Here is a 20,885-nt window from a genome sequence, read left to right as displayed (position 1 = left end):
TGACTCCACCCTTTCACTAGTTACAGGGTCTGATGTTTCTCTTTAGATCTTAATGTCCACAAATCATGGCAGAAAGAATATTTTAGATGTTTAAAAAGGAATTGCAGTCCGCTGGTTTTCGTCTCAGCATTGGAACTTTTTTTAATTAAGCACTAAATCAGTAAATGGGCCATATAGTGACGCTTAAATGTATAATGATCAAATTATCTTAAAACGTACTTTTATGGTACAAAAGTGACAGAAAATAATTTTTAACTTAATACTCTGAAGCTGCTGCTGCCGCAGTGCATGCTGGGACAGCCTTGAGTCATCAGACGGTGTCAATCTCAAGAACGGACAAGTCTGCTGTCTGTCCAGGAAGCACGATCCGTGCTGAACACGAACAAGCAGAATCATAACATCCGGATCGCCGAAAAACTACAGAACGGTATTGAAAATACTTTTTTATATCCTTAAAACATTAAAGAATTCTAAAATACATCATATAGAAAATATTGAGGACTTCTGGAAGAAATGGATACGATTTACATTCTCTCCACTGTATTGCGTGACATCCTCATCGGACATGCTCGGAGCAGTCACAGGAACCTTCCAAAGGCTTTTTTTCGTTTGAAGAATATGCAATATTTATGCAAATACCAAAATGTTAAAAAGGAACTCCCCGCTGGAAAAATAGAAAAGAATAAAAAAAGTAAGAAAACTGAAGTATTGCCTACCGGGAAGTTATTCTATTTGCGCATGCACAGGATGGATGTGCTTCCGGGACGGATCGGGTACTGGCACTGTCAATTGGAACAGTAGTAGGGCTAAGGCTAATGCCAAGTACACATATTGAAAAACGGGCTGAGATGGCGACTCCTGTTCAAAGATCAAACCAACCTGATTTTTTTCTAAATTCCAACACAAGCAGAGGACTGTTTATGGATTAGGCAACTATATAGGTGGTATTTTCAAGACAGAAACGGGAATAGAAAAGTCTCCTGAAGCGAAGCCCACCAGGCCGCCAAACACCATGGAGCCTTGGCTAGTAGTTTATGTTGTTCTTTTCCAAAAAAAAGTCTAAACTGAAAATACCCAATCCTGAAAGTGTTAAGAAATAAGGTTTCTGTGTTTCTGACCTTAAATGGTCGGGTTATAAATATTTAGGAAAAAAACCTGGATGAAATAAAAGAGGGGAGACGATGGACTTCCTCTGTTCTTTGTGTTCGTCACCCTTCATCACACGCTTTATAACATTTATTGGCAGGGAAACACTACATGTTACTTTCTTCCACTTTTGGGGATTTACAGTAGCAGCAATTCAAAATGGCCTTTCCCATTCAAACGCCGGACCAATGGCAGCAGAACCTGCAACTCCCAGCAAATTCCCCTCACACTTCCAGCCACTGGAGCGAACCCCTTTCACTGAGTTACAAGGTCTGACCAGGAGATGGCGCTTCTCTTTAGATCTTAATGTCCACAAATCATGACAGAAAGAATATTTTAGTACGAAGATGAATGTTTAAAAAGAAATTGTAAAGGACCAGCCAAGGAAAGTGTGGGAATTGTGAACTACTGTTAGGTACACCAATATCACTGAACGGGAAGAAGCTGCTCCTTCTGTGCCAAACAACTGACCGCCATCTCAATAATCATCCAATCAGAATAACATAACAGCACCATTGATGGCAAAAACACCTAACTTTACGCTGCCTTGCCCAGGGACTCCAGCAGGAGGCAGTCAGCCTCACAGGTTAGCATCAGCTTCATGGTACCAAAAACATGTGAGTTTATCCTAAAGAAATCCGCTGGTTCCTCTTCCGGATGTTGAGCTTTGCGGCGTTACTCAGTGAGAATAATGTCACGTTAACGGTGCGGTTGGATATATGACAGGAATGGTTTACAAGCAGTGGTGGTTATAAGTGCAGCACTGATAATATGTCAGATGGTTTTATGTTTAAAGTCTGACCAGAACGGTCATCAGAGGTACGGATCCAGAACCCTCCCAGGGACATAGGTTGGTATTACGGTAGCTCTCTGCTTCTCCTCGTTACAGAGGAAGGGCTTCAGGCTTCATCAAGTACTGGTTGAGAAGAGGTCACTTCCTGTTAGAACAGCAACGCTTTTTTCTTCAGTTCGTTTCTTCTCCATAGCGACAGGCGGTCAAAGTCAGCGATGGGCATCCCAAAGATCTGCTGGAACTGCTCCGGGGAGAGATGCCTCTGTCAGAGCAGGGACAGAACCTCGTTAGATTCATTCACACCAAGTCTAAGACTAGTTTCAAGGTGGAACCGGGATGATTCTCACCTCCAGCCGAGTCCGGTCCACTCCAGGGGGCAACTTACAGCGCCCTCTGTGGGTTACAATCAGGGCTTCATACGGATAGATCTGAGGAACAGACAAACTTTCGTCACCTTTTTCAACTAAAAATATAATTAACTGAAAGTCGTGATAATCATTGACACATGGCTGATTAGGTTATCAGTGATACATTCAATCAGACATGGCGGAGACATGTCTAAACATCTGCGGCTTTAGCAGCAGGTGAAGGGGGTCTTAGAGAGTACTACTTTGTACAAACACACAAGTTTGTGTTCCAAAAAAGTAAAAAATCAATACACTGGACTGTGTTTCCAAGTTTGTTTTGCTTCCGAGAGTTCGAGGCTTTAAGCCGGGCATACACTGTGCGATTTTTTTCAATCGTTCACACTGTACGACAAAAGTGCAGGGTTTCGTCGTACAGTGTGAGATCACAGCTGACGATGCATGTTCAGCCCGATGCTCTCATGAGATCTGCCAGCTCACACTCTATGTCTAAAAAACACATCGGACTCAGCTCCGCGGTGAGATGGCGCTACTCAGACTTGTCTATCTGGAAGCCAAATGAGTAGAGGAGGAATGTGAAGCTCACTAGAGTCAAACACGCTGCCTTGGACATTTGTGCCCTAAAAAGAAAAGGTGAGGACGTACTTGGACAAAGATATGGCTGAGCAAACATGGCTACTACGGTCAGTCCATCTTACAGGAAGAACTCCATTTCAGTCACTCCCCGCCATGCTGCTGTTTTTACATCTCAGAGGAAGACGAAAAAGAAGAATGCTTGTTTGCGCATGCCTGAGCGATTTGCCCATGACGGTCGGCCCCAACCTTACGATTCCTGATCGGGAGGTGGTCGTGAGAAGCTGATCGCCCCTCGTTACCCCTGTACACTACGCGATGCACGGCGAATAGGTCCACCCCCAAGTTTGTGGTTAAACCTAAAAAAATCTATTGCTACAAAGCACCATCTGTAAAACCCACTGAGTCACCAAGAACACATCCACTAGAAGTAGGACCCAGTTCTGATCACTAGTAGCTGTTTAAAGTTTGGATACGCCAGCGGACATGCAACAGTCTGTCACACCTTTGCTGTTTACACCTAAAGCTGAGCATTTACTGCGCAACATCTTCAATCGTTGCACGCAGCTACAGCTCAAACTGTACGATGAAATTGCAGGGTTTAAAAGTTCACAGCTCGAGATGTTTGTTCTCACACTGTGCGACCCGACGCTCTGGTGCGATCTACCTGCTCACACTGTTCGTCTAAAAACCATGTTGGACTCAGCGCCGAGAGATGGCGCTGGTCGGACTTGTCAATCTGGAAGCAGAAGCGATTTGGCCATGACCACCTTAAAACGGGCAACTGAATTTCAGACGTGTTTGATTTTCTCCCGACCTTCCGGTTCCTGATTGGGAGGGGGTTGTGAGAGGCTGATTACCCCCTGTATACTACAAGACATATGATCAGGCTGAAAGTCGGCCCAATCGAAAAATTCTCGCACGACTGGAAAATAAGCCCAAAAAGGGCACAAAAAAAAATCATACAGTGTATGGCCCGATTTTTTCCTGGATCTCAACCTTTCTAGAGGACAGAGAAGCTGTTTTAACCTTTTAGGGTAAACTCAAAGGTATGTTGAGAAGGAAGTGTTCATTTTTCATCACTTCCTGTCTCCAAATCAATGTCTAAATATCTCTTTACACCGAACTGACTGAAGAACTGCTGCTGGCTGATAGATAAGCCTGGGAAGAACAGAAGACCCCAGCAGCTGGTCTGTTTATCAGGGCTCACCTTCTGCTCCAGAATGCTCGGCAGGGAGTTCCCTCTGTCCATCCGCTCTCTCCGGGCTTCTCCGTTCTACACACACACATTCCAGACACGCTCTGTTCAACAGCTGCTAACATATGAGACTCACAGAGAGCAGGGCAGAGAAAGCTGAGGGACACCAGGTTCAGTTCCTACAGTCTGGTTCCACCTACGGCTAAATAGGAACCAGTGTTTCCCTACTGGTGTCCTGATGTTTCAATCTATTCTTAACCTTATATTGGCTTAATCATAGCCTGAGGTTAACCTAAAGTAACCTGATGTGAACTTAACATTAGCCTGGCATTAGGCCTCATGTTTAGAGGATGCTTTTATTAAAGGAAAAGTCCGCTCATATTCAGAATTCCAACTTCTGAAAGTTCTTTAAATATGAAATTATGAAATACTGTTAGATAAATGATAAGTATTTCAATTAAGAGTCATTTTCATGTGAATGTGCTTTACTGGAGGCATCCATGCTTGTCAAAGAACACTACTGCCACCTACTGGTTAGTGACGTCACGGTGCGGTATCGGCTGTTGATCAAGTCCCAGTGCTGTATCTGGTGTTTGCCACAACGCGCTATTATCCAAGTCATCTTGAAAACATTCTTCTTCCAAATGTTGGCTACATATTACGGGTTTTTTCTCTGGCCAGTAGTTCGATGGCAAATCCTCCCTCTTCAAGTTGGCGATCCAACGACCAACCCGTCCGTGGAGGATCAGGAATCAGAAAGGTGGAATAACTTATTTTTTTCCCTGATGTATTCCAGCATCCAGCTGCCATGCACGTGGGCATTGTCAGTTTCACTATAGCTCTGGTGAATTTCAATGGTGAAGTCCTCTGGAAATCTAAAATAATTGTTGTTGATTGCAGATGTGTCTAGTAGTTCCCATTGATTTAGATTGTAAAGCGGGGAGAATGGCGCTAGGCTTACCGCACCGTGACGTCACTGCTGGAAGATGGCAGGAGGGAGGGGTTACTAGATTTGGGCAAAAATGGCCGCTCCCAGACTCAGTGATCGTGGCTAAAGTTATTATTTTTATTTTTTTTGTTATTAATGCTAAATTCATTACATCACTGATTTAATGCTGACCGGACTTCTCCTTTAAAAGTTTTTATTTAACCGGGATAGTTTCATTGAAAAATAAAATAAGAAACAAAAAAGAAAACAATTGGGATGAAGTAACTTTTTTTAGTTTGAAAATAAAAGCACCCTGTATGATAGGTTCACTTTAGGGCTGGGCAAAAAAATCTATATACATATACAGGTGCTGGTCATAAAATTAGAATATCATGAAAAATAGATTGATTTCAGTAATTCCATTTAAAAAGTGAAACTTGTATATTATATTCATACATTACATACAAACTCATATATTTCAGATGTTTATTTTGTTTAATTTTGATGATTACAAATGACAACAAATGAAAATCTCAAATTCATCATATCAGAAAATTAGAATATTACTGAAGACCAATAAAAACAAAGGATTTATAGAAATGTTGGCCAACTGAAAAGTATGAACATGAAAAGTATGAGCATGTACAGCACTCAGTATTTAGTTGGGCCTCCTTTGGCCTGTATTACTGCAGCAATGCGGCGTGGCATGGAGTCGATCAGTCTGTGGCACTGCTCAGGTGTTATGATAGCCCAGGTTGCTCTAATAGTGGCTTTTAGCTCTTCTGAATTGTTGGGTCTGGTGTATTGCATCTTCTTCTTCACAATACCCCATAGATTTTCTATGGGGTTAAGGTCAGGAGAGTTTGCTGGCCAATTAAGAACAGGGATACCATGGTCCTTCAACCAGGTACTGGTAGCTTTGGCACTGTGTGCAGGTGCCAAGTCCTGTTGGAAAATGAAATCTGCATCTCCAAAAAGTTGGTCAGCTGCAGGAAGCATGAAGTGCTCTAAAACTTCCTGGTATGTGGCTGCGTTGACCCTGGACCTCAGAAAACACAATGGACCAACACCAGCAGATGACATGGCACCCCAAACCATCACTGACTGTGGAAACTTTACACTGGACTTCAAGCAACGTGGATGAAGTGCCTCTCTTCTTTTCCTCCAGACTCTGGGACCTTGATTTCCAAAGGAAATGCAAAATTTACTTTCATCAGAGAACATGACTTTGGACCACTCACCAGCAGTCCAGTCCTGTTTCTCTTTAGCCCAGGCAAGACGCTTCTGACGCTGTCTGTGGTTCAAGAGTGGCTTGACACAAGGAATGCGACAGCAGAAACCCATGTCTTTCATACGTCTGTGTGTGGTGGTTCTTGAAGCACTCACTCCAGCTGCAGTCCACTCTTTGTGAATCTCCCCCACATTTTTGAATGGGTTTTGTTTCACAATCCTCTCCAGGGTGCGGTTATCTCTCTTGCTTGTACACTTTTTTCGACCACATCTTTTCCTTCCCTTCGCCTCTCTATTAATGTGCTTGGACACTGAGCTCTGTGAACAGCCAGCCTCTTTAGCGATGACCTTTTGTGTCTTGCCCTCCTTGTGCAAGGTGTCGATGGTCGTCTTTTGGACAACTGTCAAGTCAGCAGTCTTCCCCATGATTGTGTAGACCATTTAAAGGCTTTTGCAGGTGGTTTGAGTTAATTAGCTGATTAGAGTGTGGCACCAGGGGCCATCAATTTTGAACCTTTTCACAATATTCTAATTTTCTGATATGATGAATTTGAGATTTTCATTTGTTGTCATTTGTAATCATCAAAATTAAACAAAATAAACATCTGAAATATATGAGTTTGTATGTAATGTATGAATATAATATACAAGTTTCACTTTTTAAATGGAATTACTGAAATCAATCTACTTTTTCATGATATTCTAATTTTATGACCAGCACCTGTATATCGTGATAAATACCTTATATCTTAATAGAAAATATGTCCACTGTGGCATTCTGGGGGATGTAGGCCCAGGAAAGGCTTTAGCCTCTTAATTTCTCACGACCAAGATAAGGAAGGTTGGTAGCAGGATTGACCTGTTTTAAAGGTTATGTTTAAATATGGAAAGGGCTACAATTTAAACCTGGGCTTTTTTCTCCGGTGCTCAATTCAAACAGGTAAAAAAAAAACTTAATCAGCATGTTTCAATATGGAGTGATATGACAGGGTTATATTGTGATACATTGTACGGCGCTAGTTAAGCAGTTAATTTAAAAGGGCCAATGTTAGCATGGTGTTAGCTTAACATTAGCCTGTAACGTGAAATCAGCCAGATGTTAGCTTGATGTTAGCCTGATGTTTACGGGTCGTGTCACTACCCGATCCGTTGCAGGTACCAGATTGCTTGGGGCCCCGCCCCTTCTTATGACGTCAATATATGGCAACTACACTCGGACAAACTGTATTGCACCCGTTTTTTTAAAGAACCTCTCTCCTAGGGACTCAACATATTATCACCCATATTTGGTATTATTTTATATTTCATTGGTGATCTAAAGTAGCCGAAAGTAGAAAACAGTGAATTCAGTCTTGAAGGAAAGTAACGCCTTCTAAGACTGAGCTCTCTGTTTTAACGAGTTGACACAAAAAGTCTCAGCTTATTTTTATTTTTTTTATAAAGATTGAAGGACAGAGGAGGACAAATGGGACATTCTAAAAAAGGACTTTTGTACAGTTTTTAGACCAAGGAAAGATTGGTTGTTGTTGAAACGAATTTAAAATTTTCTCTGGTCCCCTCCCTGATCTGACCAGTGATGACATGTTTAGCCGCATGTCGTCATTCAATCGCTGGTTGTCTAGGTGGTGCCCTGAAAACAATGTGGGCTACATTAATAATTGGCAATCCTTTTGGGGAAAGCCTGGTCTGATTCGGAGAGACGGCATCCATCCCACTTTGGATGGTGCAGCTCTTCTTTCTAGGAATCTGGCCACATTTATTAGTCCTCCAAAACCCTGACCACCCAGGGTGCAGACCAGGAAGCAGAGTTGTAGTTTAACACACATCTCTGCAGCTTCTCTACTGTTACCCACTCTTTACTCCATCCAGACAGTGTCTTGCCCACGACCAAAATCTAATAAATTAGCAAAGATTCCCAAAGGAGTAAATCATGATAATCTAATTAAAATCAAAATAACTCCAATTGGGGAAAAAGTTAAAACAATTAAATGCGGTCTGTTTAACATAAGATCGCTTTCCTCTAAAAGTCTACTAGTTAATGACTTGATTTGTGATAATCACATTGACTTGTTTTGCCTTACAGAAACCTGGCTGCAGCAAGAGGATTATGTGAGCATAAATGAGGCAACTCCTTCAAGCTATTTAAATTTTCACATCCCCAGAAGTTCTGGGCGAGGAGGAGGAGTAGCAACAATCTTCGAGTCTGACTTACTGATTACTCCCAAAACAATTAATTCCTACAACTCTTTTGAACATTTAACCCTTAATTTCCCTGATCCAAATTTCAAGGCAAGAAAACCTCTTCTTTTTGTAACTTTGTATCGTCCACCAGGTCCTTACTCTGAATTTTTAGATGAGTTTTCAGAGTTCCTTTCTGATTTGGTATTAAATACTGACAGGGTCATCATAGTGGGAGATTTTAACATCCATGCTGACATTGAAGGCGATAGCTTAAGAGCAGCCTTTAATGCTATCTTAGACACTATTGGCTTTGTTCAAAATGTGAATAGTCCCACGCATTCTCATCTTCATACTTTGGATCTTGTGCTGACATACGGCATAGAATGTGAAGAAATAACAGTATTTCCTCACAACCCTGTCCTCTCTGACCACTTTCTAATAACCTTCAGGATTACTTTAACAGAGTTCTCCTCCCCCAAAAGAAGGTTCAATTTTAGTAGATCTTTATCAGATAGTGCAGTTATAAATTTTAAAGAATCTGCTTCACTTTCTCTCTGCTCTGTGTCACTGAGCAGTGCTGCAGAGTGCAAAAGCTTAGCTTATTCCCCTTCACAGGTTGATGATTTTGTTGAAGGGGTTGCTAGTTCTCTGCGTATTGCCTTAGACAACGCAGCTCCTTTGAAAATGAAAACCGTTAAAAATAGAAAGCTTGCTCCTTGGTTTAATGCAGAGCTGCGTACTTTGAAGCAAAATGCTAGGAAACTGGAGAGAAAATATCGCTCCACAGGCCTGCGAGAGTCCTTCCTAGTCTGGAAAAATGGTTTACTGCTGTATAAGAGGACCCTTTGTAAAGCAAGAGCAGCATACTTCTCCTCATTAATAGAGGAGAATAAGAATAATCCTAGATTTCTTTTTAATACAGTTGCCAAACTCACCCAGAGCCATAGCTCTGTTGAACCGTCCATTCCACCTGCTCTTAGCAGCAATGATTTTATGGGATTCTTTATAAATAAGATTGATCTTATTAAAAATAAGATCATAAGCACTCCTCTATCCGCGATTGTACCTGAGGTAGTCATGGAATCTGAACCGGGTTTAGACTGCTTTGATCCAGTTGAACTCTCTGAATAAGCAAAATTATTGTCTTCATCTAAGCCTTCAACTTGTATGTTAGATCCAGTTCCAACCAGGTTATTTAAGGAGGTATTCCCTTTGATCTCCTCCTCCATTTTAGATGTGATTAATCTATCTCTGTTACAGGGATATGTACCTAAAGCTTTTAAGATTGCTGTAATTAAACCTCTGCTTAAGAAACCGTCTCTTGACCCAGATGACTTGGTCAATTATAGACCTATATCCAATCTTCCTTTCTTATCCAAAATTCTTGAGAAAGTAGTTGCCAAACAAGTTTGCGATCACTTCCACCATAATGAACTTTTTGAAGAGTTTCAGTCTGGCTTTAGAGCTCATCATAGCACTGAAACAGCTCTGGTGAAAGTCACTAATGATATTCTCATGGCCTCAGATAATGGACTTGTATCTGTGCTCGTCCTGTTGGATCTTAGTGCTGCATTTGATACAGTTGACCATAATATTCTTTTAGAAAGACTTGAATATTTTGTTGGAATTAAAGGAACAGCACTAGACTGGTTTAAATCTTATCTATCTGATCGAATTCAGTTTGTTCATGTTAATGATAGATCTTCAACACGCTCAAAGGTTACCTGTGGAGTACCACAGGGATCAGTGCTAGGACCAATTCTCTTTACTTTATACATGCTCCCAATTGGTAGAATTATTAGACAGCATGGGATTAATTTCCACTGTTATGCTGATGATACCCAGCTATATCTGTCTATAAATCCAGATGAAGCTAACCCATTACATAGATTACAGGCATGTCTTGAAGACATAAAAACCTGGATGACTCTTAATTTTCTGCTTCTGAATGCAGACAAAACAGAAGTTATAGTCTTTGGACCAGAGTCTCTGAAAAAGAAACTGATTAGCCAGTCACTTCATTTGGATGGGATTAAACTGATTTCAGATAATAAAGTAAAAAATCTTGGTGTTATTTTTGATCAGGACCTGTCATTTAAATCCCATATCAAAGAGGTTTCTAGAATTTCCTTCTTTCATCTGAGGAACATTGCAAAAATTAGAAATATCCTGTCCAGGGGTGATGCTGAGAAACTAGTCCATGCATTTGTTACTTCAAGGCTGGACTATTGTAATTCTTTACTATCAGGAAGTCCACAAACTGTAGTTAAAAGCCTTCAGCTGATCCAAAATGCTGCAGCCAGAGTTCTAATGAAAATGAAAAAGAGAGATCATATCTCTCCTATCCTGGCTTCTCTTCATTGGCTTCCTGTTAAATCAAGAATAGAATTTAAAATCCTCCTTCTCACATATAAAGCCTTAAATGGCCAAGCTCCATCTTATATCAGAGATCTGATTGTTCCTTATGTTCCTAACAGAGCACTTCGCTCTCAATCTGCAGGTTTACTAGTGGTTCCTAGAATTTCTAAAAGTAGAATGGGAGGCAGATCTTTTAGTTATCAGGCTCCTCTCCTGTGGAACCAACTACCAGTTTTAGTCCGTGAGGCAGACACCCTGTCTACTTTTAAGGCTAGGCTTAAAACTTTCATTTTTGATAAAGCTTATAGTTAGGGTGGCTCAGGTTATCCTGAGCTATCTCTATAGTTATGCTGCTATAGGCTTAGACTTTTGGAGGACATAGGGACCCCCCATTTCATCATTCTGCTTCATTCTCTCTCTGTTCTCCTATTCTGCAGAATCTGTTAGTTCAATCTCTAACCTTCTGCTCTCTCTGCTTTTCCTCAGAGTAGCTTTGCCTCGTCTGTTCCTGTTTGGCTGTGACGTCATCCTGGAAAAAACATCAGCTGTGCTGCTTCTATCAACACCCTTGTTAATAGATGTTGGAGATCGGCCTGTTTTCCAGTGTGGTCCTGTTTCTCTGACCGTGACTGAGTGGATGTGCTCTCTTCGTCCTCTGGCATGGGAGCTGCCTTGGAGCTCGTCTGCCTGGCTGTGTGTTTCCTGAACGGGGCCGCCTTTTACAGCTGCTTTTTGTATCTCTGCTTCTGTCTCCTTGAACCCCAGTCGGCCTCGGCAGATGGCCGCTCACACTGAGCCTGGTTCTGCTGGAGGTTTCTTCCTGTTAAAAGGGAGTTTTTCCTCTCCACTGTCGCTACAAGCATGCTTAGTGTGGGGGATTGTATTTGAGTCAATGAGTCAATGCAATCAACTGGTTTTCCTTAGATAGAAAACTTTGTATCAATTTGACTGTATGATCTGGTTGAACTGTAAAGTGCCTTGAGATGACATGTGTTGTGAATTTGGCGCTATATAAATAAACTGAATTGAATTGAATTGAATTAAAAGTAGTGTAGCTTAATATGGCTAACTGACTGAGCTAAAAAAGACTAACCTGTTAGCTACTGAGTACAGCTAGCCACAGCGCTACCCAGCTCTCCCCCTTTATATCATGATCTAACTGTTACTCTGTTTACCATAAACAAATTTTTTTTCCAGTTTTGTTATCAATCAGGTAAAACTTCTTCGGTCATTTGAGACGCTAACGCTACAGATGCTCCCGACTCGGCACACGTAAGATGCATGATGTTATTTTCATTGTCTGGGCAACCACAATATTTTACGTCAACGTTCAGCCATTCATGTGGCGTAACATCACTGGCAGGAAGCAGGACCTGAGCAGATCTGGCACCTACAGCAGTAGCTTGATCCGTACCATTAGCACATTTGCGCAACCAGATATACATCCGGGTCGCCCTCGATTTTAATTTTTGAAAAATATCTGTAACTTGTAAGTTACATTTTTCTCTTCACCACCACTGAGGAAACTCCAGAAAATGCTGAAGGAAAGGGAAAACTACACAGGGATTAAAGTATTCCGGCTCGTAGCAATTGCCCGTGGGTTAAAAAAAAATCACTTAAAAATAAATTGACGGTAAGTAAATTTTAAAAAGACAATCGAAATTCCCCTTGCGTTTGTCAGCCAATGGTAGCCAAGGAGTGCTCTGAAGGGGTGGGTTTCAGGAAAGCGTGTACCACCTCCTCTAGTGTACGGCTCCATTCAACCGAGAGACGAGTTAAAAATCAAAAAATAAATAAATGATCTTTGTGTTTGGAGAGAAGGACGATCGAGAAAACTGAATTACATGTAGTGGGCACAATGCAGTTCATGAACCATGCCACGCTATGCTCCAGGAAGCTTAATTACGCATCCAATGGCAAAAAGGTGCTACGCAAACATGAGTTAGACACTGGTCATCGGGATGCTGTTCATGCGGCACACTACACGTTTGACGGGAGCTTCGGCAACAGCTGATGTACCAGCATCAATAACTGACCGTGTATGCGAGTTAAAAATAATAGTTTGTGCTTTCCTCACCGAACACGACCTCTCCTTCACACTAGATATAGATGCACTTTTGCCATCTTCTGGTCGTTTTTGGTATTGGATTTTCAAAAGTCAAATGTAGCTTTCAGTTAGTCATGCGATCTCTGATCCCATGCCCCAACACCCCCTGGCATGGCTTGAAAATAGACACACACACATATATGAAGGGTTGCGAGTTTGATTTGCCGGCCCGCATGGAGTTTGCATGTTCTCCCTGAGCATGCGTGGGTTCTCTCCGGGTACTCCGGCTTCCACCACAGTCCAGAAACATGGCTTTTAATTGGCTTCTCTAAATTCTCCTTAGGTGTGAGTGTGAATGGTTGTTTGTTCTGTGTGTCTCTGTGTTGCCCTGCGATGGACTGGAGACCTGTCCAGGTAGTACCCCGCCTCTCAGCCGTAGAGAACTTGATTAATAAAAGTTGAGTTTAAGCAAGAAACACATTTTTATTTTATCACAAAGTAGATGATAATTCTAAAGATAAAACTAGAAATATTTCTTTGAGCTTATCTATTCGAGAGCTTCATATGGATGTAAAACTGTTCAGTAGTGGATTAAGGGGCCTTGCAGGGGAAGATGGCAGTAACAGGTTAGCCGCAGGGGGTTGGGAAAGCCATGCAAACACACAAACAGACACTCACCTGAGCAGCTGCAAGGAGAGAAGGAGAGAAGAAAGGGACAGAAAAGTTGAGAACAGAGAGAGACGTCATCATCACACAGATGAAAATGTTCTCCCAATGAGGTGCATCAGAATCAGAAACCTTACACCACCTTCCTGCCTACATTTGGCCTTGCAGAGGTATTTCCACCCCCTATATGTTTCCACTCAGCCACTACCAACCTAGTAAACCCTGTGTCCTTCATTGAGACACTGACCCAAAGGGGTCCATAGCTGAGGTTGGACAATCTGAAAAGAGGAACATGCATTTAGACCCTTTTTGCTCAGATAGGGCTAAATTAAACCAATGCTAGAGGCCATTTGAGGCCCAGAGGTTACTATAACCCTATTTATACTACCCTCTGAAAACCGATCTGTGCTGAGTTCGGATCGAGCTTTGATCAGTTAACGGCCGTTTACACACCACGCTAGCACCATTCATTGCCTTCTAGTGACGATCTACGGTACTACTGCTCTCTAATAAACATGGTGGGGCCTGTAACATTCAGGCAGTTTGGGTATAATTGTGATATTTAGTTGTTTGCAGTGAGTCAGGTGAACAAGGCAGCCTTTGGTGAATTGACTTGACAGAGTGCTTTTTGGAAGTGGATAAAACAAATGATAATGAGGGCTTACAGATGCAGGAAATAACAACAGTTTTATCACACTGCTAAGCAGAATCATCACTGGAAATTGTATTTTTATGAATCTATGAAATTTCATGATTATGGAGGTAATTGGAGACTGTAAGGAGATGACGCGGGCTGAAAGCAGATGACGCGGCCAGAACTGAACTGACTGACCCCTACTGTTGAACTAGTACCAGTTAAGCGGTTCAGTTGTGTCCAGCACAGTCCAGTTCAGTTTTGCGTGCCATTTACACTTAGCAGTTACCAGTCTGGAACCGATCTCTGCACGGTTTCAAAAGGGCAGTGTAAATGGGGCTTATGGATAAGCAGCTCAGGTTGCATTCATAATGGGACACACCCCCTATGTAGTCGTTTTAAGCAAAATAACTCTGATTTCTCCACAGACTCAGGCTAAAAAAAAGATAGATTGTACTTCTTTCATCATTTTAATACAATTTTAAACTTTCTACAGACATTGGTTTGATATAGTATAACCAGATGACCTAAGATTCTTGTACTCGTCGCCTTCGCCTTTATCATGGACCAGGTTGTGGTGGCAGAAATCTCAGCAGAGACTCACAGACATACCCCTACCCAGAAACCTTCTTCAGCTCTGCTGAAGGAAGTCCGAGGCGCTCCCAGGCCAGCCGAGAGACATAGTCCCTCCACAAGGTCGTCCACTGGTCTCCCCCCAGTCCAGCATGCCTGCCAGGCCACCTCAGCTGACTCGTCTGGATGTGGAGAAGAAGCTGCTCTCAAATAATCAAGCTCCTCACCCTAGCCTTAAGGGGGAGCCAGCCATCCTGTAGAGGAAGCTCATTTCAGCAGCTTGTATCTTGTTTTTTGGTCATGATTCAGATTTCCTGACCATAGGTGAGGGTAGGAACATAGAAAGAGTTTTGCCCTTTTACTCTCTCTTCACCATGACAAAGTTTGCAGAATAGCAGTAGCCACACCGATCCGTCTATCAATCTCAAGATCCAAGATCCACTGGTCCCCAAACCAGACCGAATCCAGCCATTTGCTGTGCCTAGAAGTCCTATCCATGAAGGTTATGAACAGGAGCCAGTGACAGAAGTCCTGCCAGAGTCCACTGTGCACCGGGAACAAGTCCAACTTAATGCCTGGGAATGTGGACCCAACTTATGATCCACTTGTATAAAGACAGGATAGCCCCTAGAAAAGGGCACCCAACCTCCTGCATCACCACCCACAGGTCACCACTAGGGACAACGGTAAAGGTCTTCTCCAGGCCGGCAAAACACACGAAGGCCGGTTGGGTAAACTCCCAAGCACCCTGGAGAACCCTGCAAAGGGTTTAGAGCTGGTCCCCTGTTGGACAGCCAGGACAAAAACCACACCGGCCCCTCCTGAAGCCAAGGTTCAACAATCTGGTGGACTCTTGCCGCCCCCCCCCCCCCCCCCGACTGACATTACAGAGGACAGCCCAAAAAACATCCAGAGTTCTAAGGTACTCAGGGTAGATCTCTTCCACCCACCCGGGGTCTGTGAGATTAATCCATCCCGACCACCCGTCTCTTTTTCCACGATGGAAGGCATGTCAGCCGGATTGAGGAGATCCACAAAGTTCCTTCCACTATGATGTCCTCTTTCAAGGTCAGCAACTCTTCGCTCCCACTGAAAAAATCTTAGAACAGCTTTGCTTCCAGTCCGGATATGCCGGACAGTTAGCCAGAATTACTTCGAGGCCAGCCAATAGTCTTTCTCCATGGCCACTCCAAACTCCTGCCAGGCCTGAGTTTTTGTCCCAGCAACTGCCTATGCAGCGGCACGCTTGGCCTCACATTACCCACCTGCTGCCTCAGGAGTCCCAGAGCCAACCAGGCTCAAAAAGACTCCTTCTTCAGCTTGACAGCATCCCTTACTGCACCACTGAGTTCACAGATTGCCACCACAACAGGCACCAAAGACTTTACGGGGACAGCTAAAGGCGGCTGCATCAACAATGCATGGCCCACTCAGACTCAATCTCTCCAGCCTCCCCCAGAGTCTGGGAGAAGCTCTGCTGGAGGTGAGAGTTCAAACGCATCCCTGACTGAGATGTCAACTAGATCAGACCCTTACTTCTCCCTCTGCCCTGCCAAGTCTGTGTGGCCTCCTCCTCTTCCAGCGTATCCAGCTCCACACCAGGTGTTGGTTGGTGGAAAGCTCCGCCCCTTTCTAAAAAAATATTTTTTAATACTTACACTACAATATTTCACTATGAGAGATTTGCTATTGGAATGAACAATGAATTAAGATCAGCCTTTGGACCATTTTTGTCTGTGAGGCACATCTCAATTCAATTCAGTTCAGTTTATTTCAATAGCGCCAATTCACAACACGTCATCTCAAGGCACTTTACAGTTCCACCATCATACAGTCAAATTGATTCAAAGTTTTCTCATCTCCTATTTCATAGGGATGGATGAGCTAGTGAGATAAATGGAGCAAAAAAAATGAGGCGGTTAATACATAGTTACATTTAATTGTGTAACATTGAACAAAATGTATGTTTAGCAGTGTTCTTACAACACTCTGCTTTTTTTATTTTACCTGAGTAAAATAGGTTAGGTAGTACTTCTCTCGATCAATGTTCCCTCTAATTTTTCATTTGTCTGGGCTACACTCAATCCCCCTGAGTTCACTGAGGACCAATGGGAGATCAGATGTCTCCATGGATTGATGGATGGATGGATGGACGGACGGAGGGATGGATGATTCTCACCTGGCTTTTCTTTATCTCCATCTGTGGAGAACTCTGCTGACTGCATCTAAGAAGAACCAAACAGGCCAGATTCAGGAGAAAAGCAGCAGCCATGTTGGCAGAGATCTATTGTCCTGAAGACAGACGGTGACACTTACTCTGGTCAGGGCGGAGCGTGAGGGGGACTTGGATGCAGCAGCTGATAAGCCTGCTGGGGGAAAAGGAAGCAGAGTGGTTTCTAAGAAGACTTTCAGCTGAAACAGAGTCCTGTGATGAGACTGGACTCACTGGTGTGCATGTGGGTTCTGTCGGGCAGCGATTGGGTCTTCCTCTTGATGGGAACGCCTTTCTCCTTCTCCTCCTTCAGGATCAAACGGCCCAGATTGGACTTGATCTGTAAGACCAAAACAGGTAGGAATGTGGATGTTTAGCTTCTTAATGGTGCATTTATACCATTTCTTTTCACGGTTGAACTTTTGGACCCAAAGAAACAACTTAAACGTCAGCCTTTTTTTTTTTCCAAAGCAAAGTTAAAAAACAATCCACCGGATTTTGTTTCCAAGTTTGAAGATGTTTCTCTTCCATCCACGAAGCTTTTTCAATTCAAAATGTCAAAAATAGCGTTCATTTCTAGGTTTTACACAGCAGCCCAACAAAGCCTTGTTTTTGTTTAGAAAACATGGAAATTGTAATGGAAGAATGGGTCCATCCCTTCGGAATGGGGGTCATTTGGCTTCTTCTGTTAGCCTGCAATGCCCCATACCTGTCTATGTCTCTGAAAGGGGGGTCGCTAAAGGGAATTTTTGACCTGAATAGGTGAGGTCTTCTGTTTCCCTGTAAAGAAGTGGGGGTTGTAATTACAGCCGGAAGGGATCAACTCAATCGCTGAATTGCAGTGGTGTCAAAATTTCACACATTAGTTACTTATCAGAATCAGAATCAGAAATACTTTAATAATCCCAGAGGGAAAATACTTTTGTTACACGCCCCAGTTACTTAAAGGAATAGTACACCCAAAACATGATTAGCCTTCATTTTCTACTCACCTCCATGCTGAACAACACTCTGGAGTACTTTTTTGATATCTCAAATGCATCTGGAGATCTGGGAGACTTCTTGCTGTCTGCTGACATTCAAATAATGGAGGTCTATGGCGCCCGAGACAGAAAGGTCCACAAAAGTCCACAAAAACTTGTCAATATTCCTCCATACTGCTCGTCCAATGTAATCCAAGTGTCCTGAGTGGGTAGCATCCAGAATTTACTCGAAACGAAGTCATTTAGAACGTTTTAGAGCCTAAACAGTAGTGTATAGGATTTCCTAATAGCGCCCCCATGCGCGCTCACGATTCTACGGAAGCCGGCAGACCAAACCAGCGCATTCAGCTCGGCAAAGAACTCATGCTCTTCCTCAACACTGAAGTCCTCAGACATTTTTCTTTCGTTGTTTCTTTCTTTGCACAGGTAAACAGCACATTTCTTCTTCTACGCTTGCATTATCGGCAGACCAGACGCTGAATGCGCACTTCCTTCCGGTTTGGTCTGCCGGCTTCCGTAGAATCGTGAGCGCGCATGGGGGCGCTATTAGGAAATCCTATACACTACTGTTTATGCTCTAAAAACATTCTAAATTACTTCGTTTCGAGTAAATTCTGGATGCTACCCACTCAGGACACTTGGATTACATTGGACGAGCAGTATGGAGGAATATTGACACGTTTTTGTGGACTTTTATGGACCTTTCTGTCTCGGGCGCCATGGACCTCCATTATTTGAATGTCAGCAGACAGCAAGAAGTCTCCCAGATCTCCAGATGCATTTGAGATATCAAAAAAGTACTCCAGAGTGTTGTTCAGCATGGAGGTGAGTAGAAAATGAAGGCTAATCATGTTTTGGGTGTACTATTCCTTTAAGTAAAAGTATAGATACTGCAGTTTAAAAACACTCTGGTAAAAGTTGAAGTATCAACTGGACCTCTTTACTCATGTAAAAGTGAAAAAGTATGTGCTCCAGAAAATACCTAAAGTATAAAAGTATAAAGTAACCTTTAAAAAAACAGGCAGAGGCCACTATATCAATTGAAAGCTCAAATATTCAACTATTTCTATAAATTCTCTGAGATAGGGTCAAGGATGAGGGAGGTCTTGTTGGTCTCTGTCTCCCGATACACTCTCGCCTGTGTCCGACCTTTCAGACATTTCCATCTTTTTCTGAATCCCACATTGTAGCATGGCATAGATAATTCACGTTAGCAGTTTGAAGAACACCTGCTTGCTTCTGATGATTTCCTTTAGCTAACCAAAGAGTGTTTGCGTTATATGACTCATCCAATTACACTAGTTTTCACTAGATGTGGGTGGAGCCAATGATCTGCATTGGATGGAGCACATGACGGGAAATAAATATTTAGAAACATTAAACCAGGGGTAACCAATTAAAAAAATCAGTGGGTCTAAATAAAGAAAATCATCAACCACTAAAGGTCCAGAGACATTTTTAATGATCTGTTACTTTAAACAGAATTTACCACTGAAATAAAATGAGGTATTTATGCATTTATGTTATACATTGAATAAAAAAAAAAAAGAAACTGCCAAAAATTGCATCCCATGCTATCTCAGAGGAGTTAACACTGTATTCCTGTATATCCATCAGTAGTTAAAGGTCAAGGGTCAGTAAATGCTAATTCTGCCTGTAAAACAATGACAGAGTAATTGTCGCTTTATGATCTGAAGCCTCATTTGGAGCTTTCAAACAGGCTTTTGAAAAACTTTGATAATTTGCTGCTGTAATATTATAGATTTGTAGAATAAAAAGCTAGCAGATGTGAATAATCAAAAAATAAGAGAAATGTAATTATAGAGAATTCACTATTATAAGAAAGCCCACACTGTTTCTGAATAAATCTGTTATGCCTCTTTCCTTGTAAGTCTGAAAGGCCCCATGCTCCTGAATGCACCATAGCTATCTGACGCTCCTGAATGCACCATAGCTATCTGACGCTCCTGAATGCACCATAGCTATCTGACGCTCGTGAATGCACCATAGCTATCTGACGCTCCTGAATGCTCTATAGCTATCTGACGCTCGTGAATGCACCATACCTATCTGACGCTCGTGAATGCACCATAGCTATCTGACGCTCCTGAATGCACCATAGCTATCTGACGCTCGTGAATGCACCATAGCTATCTGACGCTCCTGAATGCACCATAGCTATCTGACGCTCCTGAATGTACCATAGCTATCTGACGCTCGTGAATGCACCATAGCTATCTGACGCTCCTGAATGCACCATAGTTATCTGATGCTCGTGAATGCACCATAGCTATCTGACGCTCCTGAATGCACCATAGCTATCTGACGCTCCTGAATGCACCATAGTTATCTGACGCTCGTGAATGCACCATAGCTATCTGACGCTCCTGAATGCACCATAGTTATCTGACGCTCGTGAATGCACCATAGCTATCTGACGCTCGTGAATGCACCATAGTTATCTGACGCTCCTGAATGCACCATAGCTATCTGACGCTCCTGAATGCACCATAGCTATCTGACGCTCCTGAATGCACCATAGTTATCTGACGCTCGTGAATGCACCATAGCTATCTGACGCTCCTGAATGCACCATAGTTATCTGACGCTCGTGAATGCACCATAGCTATCTGACGCTCGTGAATGCACCATAGTTATCTGACGCTCCTGAATGCACCATAGCTATCTGACGCTCCTGAATGCACCATAGCTATCTGACGCTCCTGAATGCACCATAGTTATCTGACGCTCCTGAATGTACCATAGCTATCTGAAGCTCGTGAATGCACCATAGCTATCTGACGCTCCTGAATGCACCATAGCTATCTGACGCTCCTGAATGCACCATAGCTATCTGACGCTCGTGAATGCACCATAGCTATCTGACGCTCCTGAATGCACCATAGCTATCTGACGCTCGTGAATGCACCATAGCTATCTGACGCTACTGAATGCACCATAGCTATCTGACGCTCGTGAATGCACCATAGCTATCTGA

The 20,885-nt window shown here is 42.7% G+C and overlaps 1 protein-coding gene across 7 annotated transcripts in view; it reads right to left on the bottom strand.

Moving 5' to 3' along the window:
• Positions 1-613: 613 nt before the first annotated feature.
• dmtn (dematin actin binding protein) overlaps positions 614-20,885 on the bottom strand; it is a 47,535-nt gene continuing 27,263 nt past the window's right edge. For 4 of the 7 annotated variants that reach the window (XM_038306955.1, XM_038306957.1, XM_038306954.1 and 1 more), the window contains 7 exons: positions 17,139-17,244; positions 17,009-17,061; positions 16,872-16,917; positions 13,498-13,505; positions 4,088-4,153; positions 2,287-2,367; positions 614-2,201 (listed from right to left, as the gene is read on the bottom strand). In XM_038306955.1, coding sequence (XP_038162883.1) covers positions 2,088-2,201; positions 2,287-2,367; positions 4,088-4,153; positions 13,498-13,505; positions 16,872-16,917; positions 17,009-17,061; positions 17,139-17,244 — 474 coding nt within the window. In that variant the 3' untranslated portion in view covers positions 614-2,087. The remainder of the gene's footprint in view (positions 2,202-2,286; positions 2,368-4,087; positions 4,154-13,497; positions 13,506-16,871; positions 16,918-17,008; positions 17,062-17,138; positions 17,245-20,885) is intronic. The other 3 variants (XM_038306959.1, XR_005282620.1, XR_005282621.1) reach the window with 3 other exon arrangements.

This window comes from Cyprinodon tularosa, unplaced genomic scaffold, assembly GCF_016077235.1.
Source record: "Cyprinodon tularosa strain WSP-4 unplaced genomic scaffold, ASM1607723v1 ctg598, whole genome shotgun sequence".
NCBI lineage: Eukaryota > Metazoa > Chordata > Actinopteri > Cyprinodontiformes > Cyprinodontidae > Cyprinodon > Cyprinodon tularosa.
Note: the sequence above shows the minus strand (reverse complement) of the source record. Positions and strands in the feature narration are given on the sequence as shown.